The following is a 15,940-nucleotide window of genomic DNA, read 5'->3' as shown; positions in this document are numbered from 1 at the left end:
CAAGTTTTGGCAATCTGTACTTTGGTTAATTTGCTGTGTTTATATTTTCTTCTCTTATCTAGCCAATCAAAAACCCCCCAACAGGGAAGAAGTATGTTAGATGCCCTTGTAATTGTCTCCTCATTTGTAAGGACACATCACGGCGAATAGGATGTCCAAGACCCAACTGGTAAGACATAAAGATTCATTCATTCATTCATTTGTTCATTCAACAAGTACTTATTAAAGATTCATTATGTGGCAGGTTCTGTTCTAAACAGTCTTTCTCCTCAAAGTAATTACACGAACTACAGTATTTTTTTCTTTGTTAAAGGAATAATACTGCTTAGTTTGAAATTAATGGTTACAGTTATTTGTTTGTTTGGTTTTTTTATTTGCTGTTATTTTTATTTCCAGCTTATAGATGAGAAATCTGAAGCTCTGAGAGAGAAAATAAATAGTTCAAATCAGTGCTTTTCACACTTTTTAAACTTTTGGCTCTGATGGCAAGTGTAAAATACATTTTATTTTACAACCCAAAATTCATATGCATTCATATACATACATACATACACACACTCATATATTTGAAACAAAAGTTTCACAAAGGAAATTTACTTTTGCTATATGCAGTGCACTCAGATTTTTTCGTATTTTACTTACTCTGTTTCTGTCTATTTATCTTTTTTTCTTTCTTTTTTTTTTAAACATATTTATTGGAGTATAATTGCTTTAAAATGGTGTGTTAGTTTCTGCTTTATAACAAAGTGAATCAGCTATACATATACATATATTCCCATATCTCTTCCCTCTTGCATCTGCCTCCCTCCCACACTCCCTATTCCACCCCTCTAGGTGGTCACAAAGCACCGAGCTGATCTCCCTGTGCTATGCGGCTGCTTCCCACTAGCCATCTATTTTACATTTGGTAGTGTATATATGTCCATGCCACTCTCTCACTTTCTCCCAGCTTACCCTTCACCCTCCGCGTGTCCTCAAATCCATTCTCTAGTAGGTCTGCGTCTATTCCTGTCTTGCCCCTAGGTTCTCCATGACCATTTTTTTTTTTGATTCCATATATATGTATTAGCATACAGTATTTGTTTTTCTCTTTCTGACTTAACTTCAATCTGTATGACAGACTCTAGGTCCATCCACCTCACTACAAATAACTCAATTTTGTTTCCTTTTATGGCTCAGCAATATTCCATTGTATATATGGGCCACATCTTCTTTACCCATTCATCTGTTGACGGACACTTAGGTTGATTCCATGTCCTGGCTATTGTAAATACAGCTGCAATGAACATTGTGGTACATGTCTCTTTTTGAATTATAGTTTTCTCAGGGTATATGTCCAGTAGGGGGATTTCTGGGTCGTATGGTAGTTCTATTTTTAGTTTTTTAAGGAACCTCCATACTGTTCTCCATAGTGGCTGTATCAATTTACATTCCCACCAACAGTACAAGAGGGTTCCCTTTTCTTCACACCCTCTCCAGCATTTATTGTTTGTAGATTTTTTGATGATGGCCATTCTATCCGGTGTGAGATGATATCTCATTGTGGTTTTGATTTGTATTTCTCTAATGATCAATGATCTTGAGCATTCTTTCATGTGTTTGTTGGCAATCTGTATGTCTTTGGAGAAATGTCTGTTTAGGTCTTGTGCCCATTTTTGGATTGGGTTGTTGGTTTTTTTTGATAATGAGCTGCTTGTAAATTTTGGAGATTAATCCTTTGTCAGTTGCTTCATTTGCAAATATTTTCTCCCATTCTGAGGGTTGTCTTTTCGTCTTGTTTACTGTTTCCTTTGCTGTGCAAAAGCTTTTAAGTTTCATTAGGTCCCATTTGTTTATTTTTGTTTTTATTTCCATTTCTCTAGGAGGTGGGTCAAAAAGGATCTTGCTGTGATTTATATCATAGAGTGTTCTGCCTGTGTTTTCCTCTAAGAGTTTGTTAGTGTCTGGCCTTACATTTAGATCTTTAATCCATTTTGAGTTTATTTTTGTGTATGGTGTTAGGGAGTGTTCTAATTTCATTCTTTTACATGTAGCTGTCCAGTTTTCCCAGCACCACTTATTGAAGAGGCTGTCTTTTCTCCATTGTATATTCTTGCCTCCTTTATCAAAGATAAGGTGACCATATGTGCGTGGGTATATCTCTGGGCTTTCTCTCCTGTTCCATTGATCTATGTTTCTGTTTTTGTGCCAGTACCATACTCTCTTGATTACTGTAGCTTTGTAGTGTAGCCTGAAGTCCGGGAGCCTGATTCCTCCAGCTCCGTTTTTCTTTCTCAAGATTGCTTTGTCTATTTGGGGTCTTTTGTGTTTCCATACAAATTGTGAAATTTTTTTCTTCCAGTTCTGTGAAAAATGCCATTGGTAGTTTGATAGGGATTGCATTGAATCTGTAGATTGCTTTGGGTAGTATAGTCATTTTCAGAATGTTGATTCTTCCAATCCAAAAACATGGTATATCTCTCCATCTATTTGTATCATCTTTAATTTCTTTCATCAATGTTTTATAATTTTCTGCATACAGGCCTTTTGTCTCCTTAGGTAGGTTTATTCCTAGGTATTTTATTCTTTGTGTTGCAGTGGTAAATGGGAGTGTTTTCTTAGTTTCACTTTCAGATTTTTCATCATTAGTGTATAGGAATGCAAGAGATTTCTGTGCATTAATTTTGTATCCTGCTACTTTACCAAATTCATTGATCAGCTCTAGTAGTTTTCTGGTAGCATCTTTAGGACTCTTTATGTATAGTATTATGTCATCTGCAAACAGTGACAGCTTTACTTCTTCTTTTCTAATTTGGATTCCTTTTATTTCTTTTTCTTCTCTGATTGCTGTGGCTAAAACTTCCAAAACTATGTTGAATAATAGTGGTGAGAGTGGGCAACCTTGTCTCTTTCCTGATCTTAGTGGAAATGCTTTCAGTTTTTCACCATTGAGGACGATGTTGGCTGTGGGTTTGTCATATATGGCCTTTATTATGTTGCAGTAAGTTCCCTCAACGCCTACTTTCTGGAGGGTTTTTATCATAAATGGGTGTTGAATTTTGTCGAAAGCTTTCTCTGCATCGATTGAAATGATCATATGGTTTTTCTCCTTCAATTTGTTAATATTGTGTATCACATTGATTGATTTGTGTATATTGAAGAATCTTTGAATTCCTGGGATAAACCCCACTTAATCATGGTGTATGATCCTTTTAATGTGGTGCTGGATTCTGCTTGCTAGTATTTTGTTGAGGATTTTTGCATCTATGTTCATCAGTGATACTGGCCTGCAGTTTTCTTTCTTTGTGACATCTTTGTCTGGTTTTGTTATCAGGGTGATGGTGGCCTTGTACAATGAGTTTGGGAGTGTTCCTCCCTCTGCTATATTTTGGAAGAGTTTGAGAAAGATAGGTGTTAACTCTTCTCTAAATCTTTGATAGAATTCGCCTTTGAAGGCATCTGGTCCTGGACTTTTGTTTATTGGAAGATTTTTAATCACAGTTTCAATTCAGTGCTTGTGATTGGTCTGTTCATATTTTCTATTTCTTCCTGGTTCAGCCTCAGAAGGTTGTGCATTTGTAAGAATTTGTCCATTTCTTCCAGGTTGTCCATTTTATTGGCATATAGTTGCTTGTAATAATCTCTCATGATCCTTTGTATTTCTACTGTGTCAGTTGTTACTTCTCCTTTTTCATTTCTAATTCTATTGATTTGCGTCTTCTCCCTTTTTTTCTTGATGTGTCTGACTAATGGTTTATCAATTTTGTTTATCTTGTCAAAGAACCAGCTTTTAGTTTTATTGATCTTTGCTATCATTTCCTTCAATTCTTTTTCATTTATTTCTGATCTGATCTATATGATTTCTTTCCTTCTGCTAACTTTTGGGTTTTTTTGTTCTTCTTTCTCTAATTGTTTTAGGTGTAAGGTTAGGTTGTTTATTTGAGATGTTTCTTGTTTCTTAAGGTAGGATTGTATTGCTATAAACTTCCCTCTTAGAACTGCTTTTGCTCCATCCCATAGGTTTTAGCTTGTCGTGTTTTCATTGTCATTTGTTTCTAGGTATTTTTGATCTCCTCTTTGATTTCTTCAGTGATCTCTTGGTTATGAAGTAGTGTATTGTTTAGCCTCCATGTGTTTGTATTTTTTACATATTTTTTCCTGTAATTGATATCTAGTCTCATAGCGATGTGGTCAGAAAAGAAAGTTGATATAATTTCAATTTTCTTAAATTTACCAAGGGTTGATTTGTGACCCAAGATATGATCTATCCTGGAGAATGTTCCATGAGCACTTGAGAAGAAAGTGTATTCTGTTGTTCTTGGATGGAATGTCCTAAAAGTATCAATTAAGTCCGTCTTGTTTAATGTGTCATTTAAAGCTTGTGTTTCCTTATTTATTTTGATTTTGGATGATCTGTCCAATGGTGAAAGTGGGGTGTTAAAGTCCCCTACTATATTGTGTTACTGTTGATTTCCCCTTCTACGGCTGTTAGCATTTGCCTTATGTATTAGGTGCTCCTATGTTGGGTGCATAAATATTTACAATTGTTATATCTTCTTCTTGGATTGATCCCTTGATCATTATGTAGTGTTCTTCTTTGTCTCTTGTAATAGTCTTTATTTTAAAGTGTATTTTGTCTGATATGAGAATTGCTACTCCAGCTTTGTTTTGATTTCCATTTGCATGGAATATCTTTTTCATCCCCTCACTTTCAGTCTGTATGTGTCCTTAAGTCTGAATTGGGTCTCTTGTAGACAGCATATTTATGGGTCTTATTTTTTTATCTATTCATCCAGTCTATGTCTCTTGGTGGGAGCATTTAATACATTTACATTTAAGTTAATTATCGATATGTATGTTCCTATTGCCGTTTTCTCAATTGTTTTGGGTTTGCTAGTGTAAGTCTTTTCCTTCTCTTGTGTTTCTTGCCTAGAGAAATTCCTTTAGCATTTTTTGTAAAGCTGGTTTGGTGGTGCTGAATTCTCTTAGCTTTTGCTTGTTTGTAAAGATTTTAATTTCTCCATCAAATCTGAATGAGATCCTTAGTGTGTAGAATAATCTTAGTTGTACATTTTTCCCTTTCATCACTTTAAATATGTCTTGTCACTCCCTTCTGGCTTGCAGAGTTTCTGCTGAAAGATCAGCTGTTAACCTTATGGGGATTCCCTTGTATGTTATTTGTTGTTTTTCCCTTGCTGCTTTTAATCTTTTTTGTTTGTATTTAATTTTTGATTGTTTGACTAATATGTGTCTTGGCGTCTTTCTCCTTGGATTTATCCTGTATGGGACTCTCTGTGCTTCCTGGACTTGATTAACTATTTCCTTTCCCATATTAGGGAAGTTTTCAACTATAATCTCTTCAAATATTTTCTCAGTCCCTTTCTTTTTCTCTTCTTCTTCTGGGACCCCTATAATTCGAATGTTGGTGCATTTAATGTTGTCCCAGAGGTCTCTGAGACTGTCCTCAATTCTTTTCCTTATTTTTTCTTTATTCTGCTCTGCAGTAGTTATTTCCACTATTTTATCTTCCAGGTCACTTATCCGTTCTTCTGCCTCAGTTATTCTGCTATTGATCCCTTCTAGAGAATTTTTAGTTTCATTTATTGTGTTGTTCATCATTGTTTGTTTGGTCTTTAGCTCTTCTAGGTCCTTGTTAAACGTTTCTTGCATTTTGTCTATTCTATTTCCAAGATTTTTATCATCTTTACTATCATTATTCTGAATTCTTTTTCAGGTAGACTGCCTATTTCCTCTTCATTTGTTAGGTCTGGTGGGTTTGTACCTTGCTCCTTCATCTACTCTGTGTTTCCTTGTCTTCTCATTTTGCTTAAGTTACTGTGTTTGGGGTCTCCCTTTCGCAGGCTGCAGGTTCATAGTTCCCATTGTTTTTGGTGTCTGCCCCAAGTGGCTAATTTTGGTTCAGTGGGTTGTGTAGGCTTCCTGGTCTAGGGGACTAGCTCCTGTGTTCTGGTTGATGAGGCTGGATCTTGTCTTTCTGGTGGGCAGGTCCACATCTGGTGGTGTGTTTTGGGGTGTCTGTGACCTTATTATGATTTTAGGCAGCCTCTCTGCTCATGGGTGGTGTTGTGTTCCTGTCTTGCTATTTGTTTGGCATAGGGTGTGCAGCACTGTAGCTTGCTGGTCGTTGAGTGGAGCTGGGTCTTGGCATTGAGATGGAGATCCCTGGGAGATTTTCCCCATTTGATATTACTTGGAGCTGGGTGGTCTCTGGTGGACCAATGTCCTGAACTTGGTTCTCCCAACTCAGAGGCACAGCCCCGATGCCTGGCCGGAGCACCAAGAGCCTGTTATCCACACAGCTCATAATAAAAGGGAGAAAAAAAGAAAGAAAGAAAGAAAAAGGTTAAATAAAATGAAATAAAATAAAATAAAGTTATTAAAATTAAAAAATTATTTAAAAAATTTAAAAAGTAGTAAAAAATAAAGAAAGAAGGAAGAGAGCAACCAAACCAAAAAACAAATCCACCAATGATAACAATCGCTAAAAACTACACTAAAAAAAGAAAAGAAAAAAAAAGAAAAATGGAGAGACAGCACCCTAGGACTTATGATAAAAGCAGAGCTATACAGACAAAATCACTCACAGACGCATACACATACAGACTCACAAGAAGTGAAAAACGGAAAAAAAAATATTTATATATCGTTTCTCCCAATGTCCACCTCCTCAATTTGGTGTGATTCATTGTCTATTCAGGTATTCCACAGATGCAGGGTACATCAAGTTGACTGTCGAGATTTAATTCGCTGCTCCTGATTCTGCTGGGAGAGATTTCCCTTTCTCTTCTTTGTTTGCACAGGTCCTGGTCTTCAGCTTTTGATTTGGCCCCGCTTCTGAGTGTAGGTCACCTGAGGGCATTTATTCTTCGCTCAGACAGGACGGTGTTAAAGGAGCAGCTGATTTGGGGGCTCTGGCTCACTCAGGCCAGGGGAGGGAGGGGTATGGAATGCGGGCCGAGCCTGTGGCGGCAGAGGCCGGCATGACGTTGCAATAGCCTGAGGCATGCCGTGTGTTCTCCCGGGGAAGTTGTCCCTGAATCACAGGACCCTGGCAGTGGCGGGCTGCACAGGCTCCCAGGAGGGGAGGTGTAGATAGTGACCTGTGCTTGCACACAGGCTTCTTGGTGGATGCAGCAGTAGCCTTAGCGTCTCATGCCCGTCTCTGGGGTTCGCGCTGATAGCCGTGGCTCACGCTCGTCTCTGGAGCTCCTTTAATTGTCGCTCTTAATCCCTTCTCCTCGTGCACCACAAAACAAAGAGGCAAGAAAAAGTCTCTTGCCTCTTCAGTAGCTCCAGACCTTTTCCCAGACTCCCTCCTGGCTAGCTGTGGCACACTAGCCCCCTTCAGGCTGTGTTCATGCAGCCAACCCCAGTCCTCTCCCTGGGATCCGACCGAAGCTGGTGAGTGCTGGTCAGCACCGGTCCTCTGTGTGGGAATCTCTCCACTTTGCCCTCTGCACCCCTGTTGCTGCGCTCTCCTCCGTGTCTCTGAAGCTCCCCCCTCCGCCACCCACAGTCTCCACCCATGAAGGGTCTTTCTAGTGTGTGGAAACCTTTCCTCCTTTACAGCTCTCTCCCACTGGTGCAGGTCCTGTCCCTATTCTTTTGTCTCTGTTTTTTCTTTTTTCTTTTGCCCTACCCAGGTATGTGGGGAGTTTCTTGCGTTTTGGGATGTCTGAGGTCTTCTGCCAGCGTTCAGCACGTGTTCTGTAGGGGTTGTTCCACATGTAGATGTATTTCTGATGTATTTGCGGGGAGGAAGGTGATCTCTAAGTCTTGCTCTTCCGCCATCTTGAATCCCCTCTGGTTATAGTTATTTGTAAACTAATATTCTTGAATAAGCAATGAAAGTTTTCTTGAGGTTACATAACTACTTAATAGATTGTAATAAATCTGTGACTCATTGTGTTTTATTAAAAATAACCAATTAGTTTATCTTTGACATATTTCATCTTAAGTTGGAAGTGTTTTAGTAATCATTGTATACTTTAAATTGTGTTATTACACTAGTCTTTGCTGAGTATAAGCTATGCAATAAATTCTGTAGTCATGTGCCTCTGCCAAATGACATATGGAAGTGCCCAGATAGGAGTATATCAAAACCTTAACTGTGTTTTGTTTCTGTGTTTTCTGTCTTTTTGACCGTTATGTGAATCATTTGCAACCCCATCTGATGGTAACCTGGGAAACAGAAAGGAAAGGAGCCTACCATTGTCCTTTCTGTCCAACTCCAATTAAACAGACATTAAGGATTACCAGCCTACCGAGAGAAATTTGGTTGTGACTCAGCACTTTGGTACATTCATGGCACACATATATCTGTTAATGTACAATATTTTAACTTATTTAGTCTTTTACTCAAGTTGTCTTCCTAGATAGGATAAGATAAGATAAGGAATGATAAGATTTGAACTTATAAGAACTTGGAAACAGTAGTTAAATGGTTCCCAAGGTGATTTGATTAGGTCCAATTCCAACTAATCTTTTTGCTTTTGAAATATTGACTATTGCTGTTTTCTGTGATTTTGGCTCTAAAGGCTGACATTTAATTCACTTAATTTATAAAACAAGTATAACCTATTTTCAATGTTATATTCCATGTTTTTGGCCCCATAGTGTAGGTTTTGCTCTCAGTCCATTTGTGGGATAATGAAGTTGTTTCCTTTCTGTTTCCACAGTAGACGCATAATTAACCTTGGCCCAGTAATGCTTATTTCTGAAGAACAGCCAGCTCAACCTGCATTGCCAGTCCAACCAGAAGGTACAAGAGTCGTGTGTGGGCACTGTGGAAACACGTTCTTGGTACGTAACAAGACATTTGTGACAGACACATCAATCTGTAAATGTAGGTCTTGATCACACAGATTTGACCACTGCTCATAGTCTTATAGTTTTGTCCGAGTGCAAATTGATCAAAAGATTAAAATAGAGCCTTTTTTAGAAAGCCAGTTAATCAGAGCTGCAACTAGGATGTACTGCATTGTTTGTGAATTACATATAAGGTGCATCCCCTGACTGATTCATTTGCAAAAAGGGCCTCTCTGGATAGGCTAATAGCAAACAAGAACCCTGTCCTCCAGGCAGAGCAACTTGGGTATCCTGGCTTAGTGAGCAGCTGAATCTACCTCCTACCCTCATCTCCTCAGCAGAGCGCAAAATGCACACTCAGGCAGTGGCCTTGTTTCATGGTTCTGGATTCAAGAAATATTCTCATTATAATTTATCAAAATTTTTCTGATTTTTATATATGAAACTTGGAGTAACGGGAATTAACTGTGGTATCCATAATTAGATAAATTATTGGATATAAAATATAGTATAAGTAGTTTGACATGAACAAAAGTTATAGGAGTTCTTGTTTTACTACTTTTAACTTTAACCCTAAGCTTGATTTTCAAATGTTAATTTCATAATGACTTACCCAATCAGGAAGAATAAGAACAGGTTTTCTTTTGTTATTTAGCCTCCAAAGGAGACAAAGGATTTTCCTTAGAACCTAAGTACTAAAGGAATCTTCCAGAGTGTAGGCATGGGGAGAGCTGAGGTTGCAGTGGTTTATAAACAAGACCTGCTGTCACTAAAGGATGAATGAGCTTAAGAAAGTGTAGATTGTTTGCTCTTTTTCCCTTCTAATTTTTATTTTTGATAAAGTAATTCATGTATAATAATTTCAAATGTCAAATAGGACTGTAAAGCTTAAAGGGAAAATAGTGGTCATCTCTTTACCTAACACAACCCCAATTTTCATCCCCCAAATACTTTCAACTCTTTCAGCTGCTCTTCTGGTATGTACTTCCATGTGTTTAAATTGTTTGCTTATTTTTTTCTTTTTGATTAAGCAGTTTTAGATATTACCTATTACTTTGTAAAACGCAGGTTGAAGATTCAGCACTCTTACCACCCTGCCTGCTCTCATAGTCCTTTCTCCACTTTCATACTCCCAGTAGAGTTATAATATTTTATATGATTAATACTTAGTCTTTACATTTTTTATGATTAAGTAAATTATGTTCACAGCTGAGCCAAGTAATATGTTACATTTCTCTCCTGTATGGCTCTTAAATTTTTCTTGGATTTGTTAATAATTGCCCCTCCCTCTTGTAAATTTGTTTTAATTTTTTATGTACAAATCACTAGCTCTTCTCATATTCTTTCATAGAACTACAGAATTCCTGTCAATATAGTCAAATGGGTCAGGGAATCTATAATTTAGACTTCCTCCTACACAGCTGTCATCCTGTGACTTCCCTTCACCTTATCCTAGGAATTCCTATTACCTCTTTCCTGTGTTGGATCCTCTGCCATCCTTACAGTTCTTGGTTTATTACTTTATTTTGTTGGAGCACATCCTCTCTTAGCTTTCTGAGAAAAGATGCAGAGAAATAAATTTGAACCCTTTTACTTCTTAAACAGTTTTTAATCTAACCCTATTTTCACATTATAATTTGTCCAGATGTAGAATTATAGGTTGCCAATTCTTTCCTCAGAAATTTGAGAATTTTGCTCCACTGTTGATGTGAAGATCAACTGCTGTTGTGGCTCCTGACCCTTTCCATGTGACCTATTTTTCTCTCTTTATTTTCTCTTATTTTCCTCTTTCCTCTTTCATTTCTCCAAGGTTCTGAAATAGTATTAGAATGTGCCTTAGGGAGGAACTTTTTGACCTCATTGTCTGGGTACTCTGGTGCTCAGTGAATCCTTTTATAGTCCACTCCATTTTCTTTCTTCCATCTTTCTACAACCCCTGAGATTAGATCACCTGAATTGACATACACACTCTCTCTCTTTCTCTCTCATTTTTTTTTAACATATTTTTCAGTTTTGGCTTTTTCTTTTGCTTACAGGGAAATTTCCTCATCTATATCTTCTAAACTTAATTAAAATTTTAAATTTCAGATGATCTAAATTAATTTTTAATTTCTAAGAGTTCTCCTGTGTTCTCTGATTAATTTTTCTTTTTTCTAAATCACATTCTCTTCTTCTTTTTTTTTAAAGGAACTCCTTTATTTACTTATTTATTCATTTATTTATTTATTTATTTTTGGCTGTGTTGGGTCTTCATTTCTGTGCGAGGGCTTTCTCTAGTTGCGGCAAGTGGGGGCCACTCTTCATCTCAGTGTGCGGGCCTCTCACTATCGTGGCCTTTCTTGTTGCGGAGCACAGGCTCCAGATGCGCAGGCTCAGTAATTGTGGCGCATGGGCCTAGTTGCTCCGTGGCATGTGGGATCTTCCCAGACCAGGGCTCGAACCCATGTCCCCTGCATTGGCAGGCAGATTCTCAACCACTGCGCCACCAGGGAAGCCCACATTCTCTTCTTTATGGCATCTTTCTGAAGCTATTAATTATATGTTTTCTTAGGTATTATTCTTCTTTGTGCCTTGTCTCTATTTTCTCTCCATTGTTTCTATTTGTTTTTCTTTTCTGATAGAGATTTTAATGAGAAGCTCATTTATATATGAGAGCAAGTTACTGATTGGAATCTCTAAGTATGCAGCAGGGGCTAAACATTTTCTCCTTCCTTCCTTCCTTCCTTCTTTCCTTCCCTCCCTCCCTCCCTCCTTCCCTCCCTCCCTTTTTCCTTTCTTCTTCTCTGTCCTCCTCCTCCTCATCTTTCTTCTTCCTCTTCTCATTTTTCTCTTTTCTTGAAGAACTGCCAACTATTAGTATCAATAAGTCTTTTTTTTTTAGGGCAAGTTTGTCTGGGGAATAATTCTCTGACCTCTTGTAAGAGGTATATCTGGGAGACAGCATTTTAGGAGCTAAGAAAGGATAATAGGGATGAAGGTCTCATCTACTGTTCAGACTGTAGACTTATTTAACTCCTTTGTTTTTAGAATGGTGTATTATTCTTGCCTTCTCCTGTGCCTGGTGTTCCTAAGTTCACAGTCCTTCTAGTTCAGTTTCTTTGAGAGAATAAATCACTCTTCTCTTGCATGTGTTGGGGAGGGAGGGATTTTTGGTTTTGTGATATGGAGGGAAGAGTCTAGAACTGATACTCCTGTTTTTATCACTACCCCTAACTCCCATCTTTGAAAGCACCTTGTAGTCCCAAGGTCTGAACTATTTTGTAGTTCTTCAGTTGAATCAGCCTGCTTTTCATTGGATATCTCTCTTTAGGCAATCAGGTTTCAGCATCCCTTTCAGTTTGTTACCAAGTCTCTATCAGCTTTCCATTGTCTGAAAATTCAAGGTCATTTCTCTTCAGATTCTATTTGTCCTTATGGTATTATACATTTGTAATTACAATTTACTGTCATTTTAGTCAGGTTTGGAAAAGGAAATAGAAATGCATGCATTTGTCCAATTTATTACATTTAACCAGAATTTCTATGATTTTTCTGATCTACTAGGATAAGATAAATCTTCTTCCTTGCATTTATATTTTATTGATTAAGTCAGTGACCAAGTACATCAATTAGGGGATATATTTGGTGGGGATAGTGAAAAGATTTCTTTTTTAAAAATTTCTTTTTAAAAATTCACTATTGAGAATTAGGTTTGGATTTGGGTCATGGCCATACTAAAGCCTGACTATGTGATGCTGGGCAAGTTATGTAACTTTGCCAAATGCTGGTTTCCTCATCTGAAAATGGGGAGAATATTTGCATCCTCACAAGATTGCTGAGAGCAGTAGTAAAGACATTTGTCCAAAGTTTGTGACAGTGGAAGCTGGCCTTGTGGCTGACAGGGTCTTGGTGCACCGGCTGGGTGTCAGATCTGTGTCTCTGAGGTGGGAGAGCCACGTTCAGGACATTGGTCTACCAGAGACCTTCCAGTTCCACGTACTATCAAATGGCAAGAACTCTCCCAGAGATCTCCATCTCAACGCTAAGACCCAGCTGCACTCAACAACCAGCAAGCTATAGTGCTGGACGTCCTATGCCAAACAACTAGCAAGACAGGAACACAACCCCACCCATTAGCAGAGAGGCTGCCTAAAATTATAATAAGGTCACAGACACCCCAAAACACACCACCAGATGCGGTCCTGCCACCAGAAAGAAAAGATCCAGCCTCATCCACCAGAACACAGGCACCAGTCCCCTCCACCAGGACACCTACACAACCCACTGAACCAACCTTAGCCACTGGAGGCCGACACCAAAAGCAACGGGAACTACGAACCTGCAGCCTGCAAAAAGGAGACCCCAAACACAGTAAGTTAAGCAAAATGAGAAGACAGAGAAAAACACAGCAGATGAAGGAGCAAGGTAAAAACCCACCAGACCAAACAAATGAAGAGGAAATATGTAGTCTACCTGAAAAAGAATTCAGAGTAAGGATAGTAAAGATGATCCAAAATCTTTGAAATAGAATGGAGAAAATACAAGAAACTGAGGCAGAAGAACGGATAAGTGACCTGGAAGATAAAATAGTGGAAATAACTACTGCAGAGCAGAATAAAGAAAAAATAAGGAAAAGAATTGAGGACAGTCTCAGAGACCTCTGGGACAACATTAAATGCACCAACATTCGAATTATAGGGGTCCCAGAAGAAGAAGAGAAAAAGAAAGGGACTGAGAAAATATTTGAAGAGATTATAGTTGAAAACTTCCCTAATATGGGAAATGAAATAGTCAATCAAGTCCAGGAAGAGCAGACAGTGCCATACAGGATAAATTCAAGGAGAAACATGCCAAGACAAATATTAATCAAGCTATCAAAAATTAAATACAAAGAAAAAATGTTAAAAGCAGCAAGGGAAAAACAACAAATGACATACAAGGGAATCCCATAAGGTTAACAGCTGATCTTTCAACAGAAACTCTGCAAGCCACAAGGTTGTGGCAGGACATATTTAAAGTGATGAAAGGAGAATAAAATACCTAGGAATAAACCTACATAAGGAGACAAAAGACCTGTATGCAGAAAACTATAAGACACTGATGAAAGAAATTAAAGATGATACAAACAGATGGAGAGATATACCATATTCCTGGATTGGAAGAATCAACATTGTGAAAATGACTCTACCACCCAAAGCAATATACAGATTCAATGCAATCCTTATCAAACTACCAATGGCATTTTTCACAGAACTAGAACAAAAAATTTCACAATTTGTATGGAAACACAGAAGACCCCAAATAGCCAAAGCAAACTTGAGAAAACCATGGAGCTGGAGGAATCAGGCTCCTGGACTTCAGACTATACTAAAGCTACAGTAATCAAGACAGTATGGTACTGGCACAAAAACAGAAATGTAGATCAGTGGAACAGGATAGAAAGCCCAGAGATAAACCCACGCACATATGGTCACCTTATCTTTGATAAGGAGACAAGAATATATGATGGAGAAAATATATCCTCTTCAATAAGTGGTGCTGGGAAAAATGGACAGCTACATGGTAAGAGAATGGAATTAGAACACTCCTTAACACCATACACAAAAATAAACTCATAATGGATTAAAGACCTAAATGTAAGGCCAGTCACTATAGAACTCTTACAGGAAAACAAAGGCAGAACACTCTATGACATAAATCACAGCAAGGTCCTTTTTGAACTATCTCTTAGAGAAATAGAAATAAAAACAAAAATAAACAAATGGGACCTAATGAAACTTAAAAGCTTTTGCACAGCAAAGGAAAACATAAACAAGGTGAAAAGACAACCCTTAGAATGGGAAAAATATTTACAAATGAAGCAACTGACAAAGGATTAATCTCCAAAATTTACAAGCAGCTCATGCAGCTCAATATCAAGAAAACAAACAACCCAATCCAAAAATGGGCAGAAGACCTAAACAGACATTTCTCCAAAGAAGACATACAGATGGCCAACAAACACATGATAGGATGCTCAACATCAGTAATCATTAGAGAAATGCAAATCAAAACTACAGTGAGGTATCACCTCACACCAGTCAGAATGGCCATCATCAAAAAACCTACAAACAATAAATGTTGGAGAGGGTGTGGAGAAAAGAGAACCCTCTTGCACTGTTAGTGGGAATGTAAATTGATACAGACACTATGGAGAACAGTATAGAGGTTCCTTAAAAAACTAAAAATAGAACTACCATACGACCCAGCAATTCCACTACTGGGCATATACCCTGAGAAAACTATAATTCATAAAGTGTCATGTACCACAGTGTTCATTGCAGCTCTATTTACAATAGCCAGGACATGGAAGCAACCTAAGTGTCGACAGATGAATGGATAAATAAGATGCGGCACATATGTACAATGGAATATTACTCAGCCATAAAAAGAAACAAAATTGAGTTATTTGTAGTGAGGTGGATGGACCTAGAGTCTGTCATACAGAGTGAAGTAAGTCAGAAAGAGAAAAACAAATACCGTATGCTAACACATATATATACGGAGTCTAAAAAAAAAAAATTGATTGTGAAGAACCTAGGGGCAGGACAGGAAGAAAGACACAGACGTAGATAGTGGACTTGAGGACACGGGGAGTGGGAAGGGTAAGCTGGGACGAAGAGAGTGGCATGGACATATATACACTACCAAATGTAAAATAGATAGCTAGTGGAAAGCAGCCACATAGGACAGGGGGATTAGCTCAATGCTTTGTGACCACCTAGAGGGGTGGGATAAGGAGGGTGGGAGGGAGACACAAGATGGAAGAGGTATGGGGATATATGTATACGTATAGCTAATTCACTTTGTTATAAAGCAGAAACTAACACACCATTGTAAAGCAATTATACTCCAATAAAGGTGTTTAAAAATAAATAAATAAAAGGAAAGTATTTAGATGTTAAAAAAAGAAAAAGAAATCACTATTGATTTACTATAGGATTACTCCCTCTGTATGTATTGATATATATGAAATTAATTGACTAATTTAAATATAAATAAAATATATTTACTATCCTTTTCTTTCTTATATACAAGCATATTAATTTGAAATATCATTTAAAAATCTTCAAAATAGATTTTTTCAGCTTACTTCAGTGAGTTCCCGTCCACA

The 15,940-nt window shown here is 37.8% G+C and overlaps 1 protein-coding gene across 1 annotated transcript in view; it reads left to right on the top strand.

Moving 5' to 3' along the window:
- Nucleotides 1-15,940, top strand: part of PIP4P2 (phosphatidylinositol-4,5-bisphosphate 4-phosphatase 2) — a 91,009-nt gene that overhangs the window by 36,918 nt on the left and 38,151 nt on the right. Inside the window, exons 3-4 of the mRNA XM_061171959.1 lie at nucleotides 63-169; nucleotides 8,679-8,802. Coding sequence (XP_061027942.1) covers nucleotides 63-169; nucleotides 8,679-8,802 — 231 coding nt within the window. The remainder of the gene's footprint in view (nucleotides 1-62; nucleotides 170-8,678; nucleotides 8,803-15,940) is intronic.

The sequence above is a fragment of the Eubalaena glacialis genome, chromosome 17 (genome assembly GCF_028564815.1).
Source record: "Eubalaena glacialis isolate mEubGla1 chromosome 17, mEubGla1.1.hap2.+ XY, whole genome shotgun sequence".
NCBI lineage: Eukaryota > Metazoa > Chordata > Mammalia > Artiodactyla > Balaenidae > Eubalaena > Eubalaena glacialis.
This window is presented reverse-complemented; position numbering and strand designations above follow the sequence as displayed.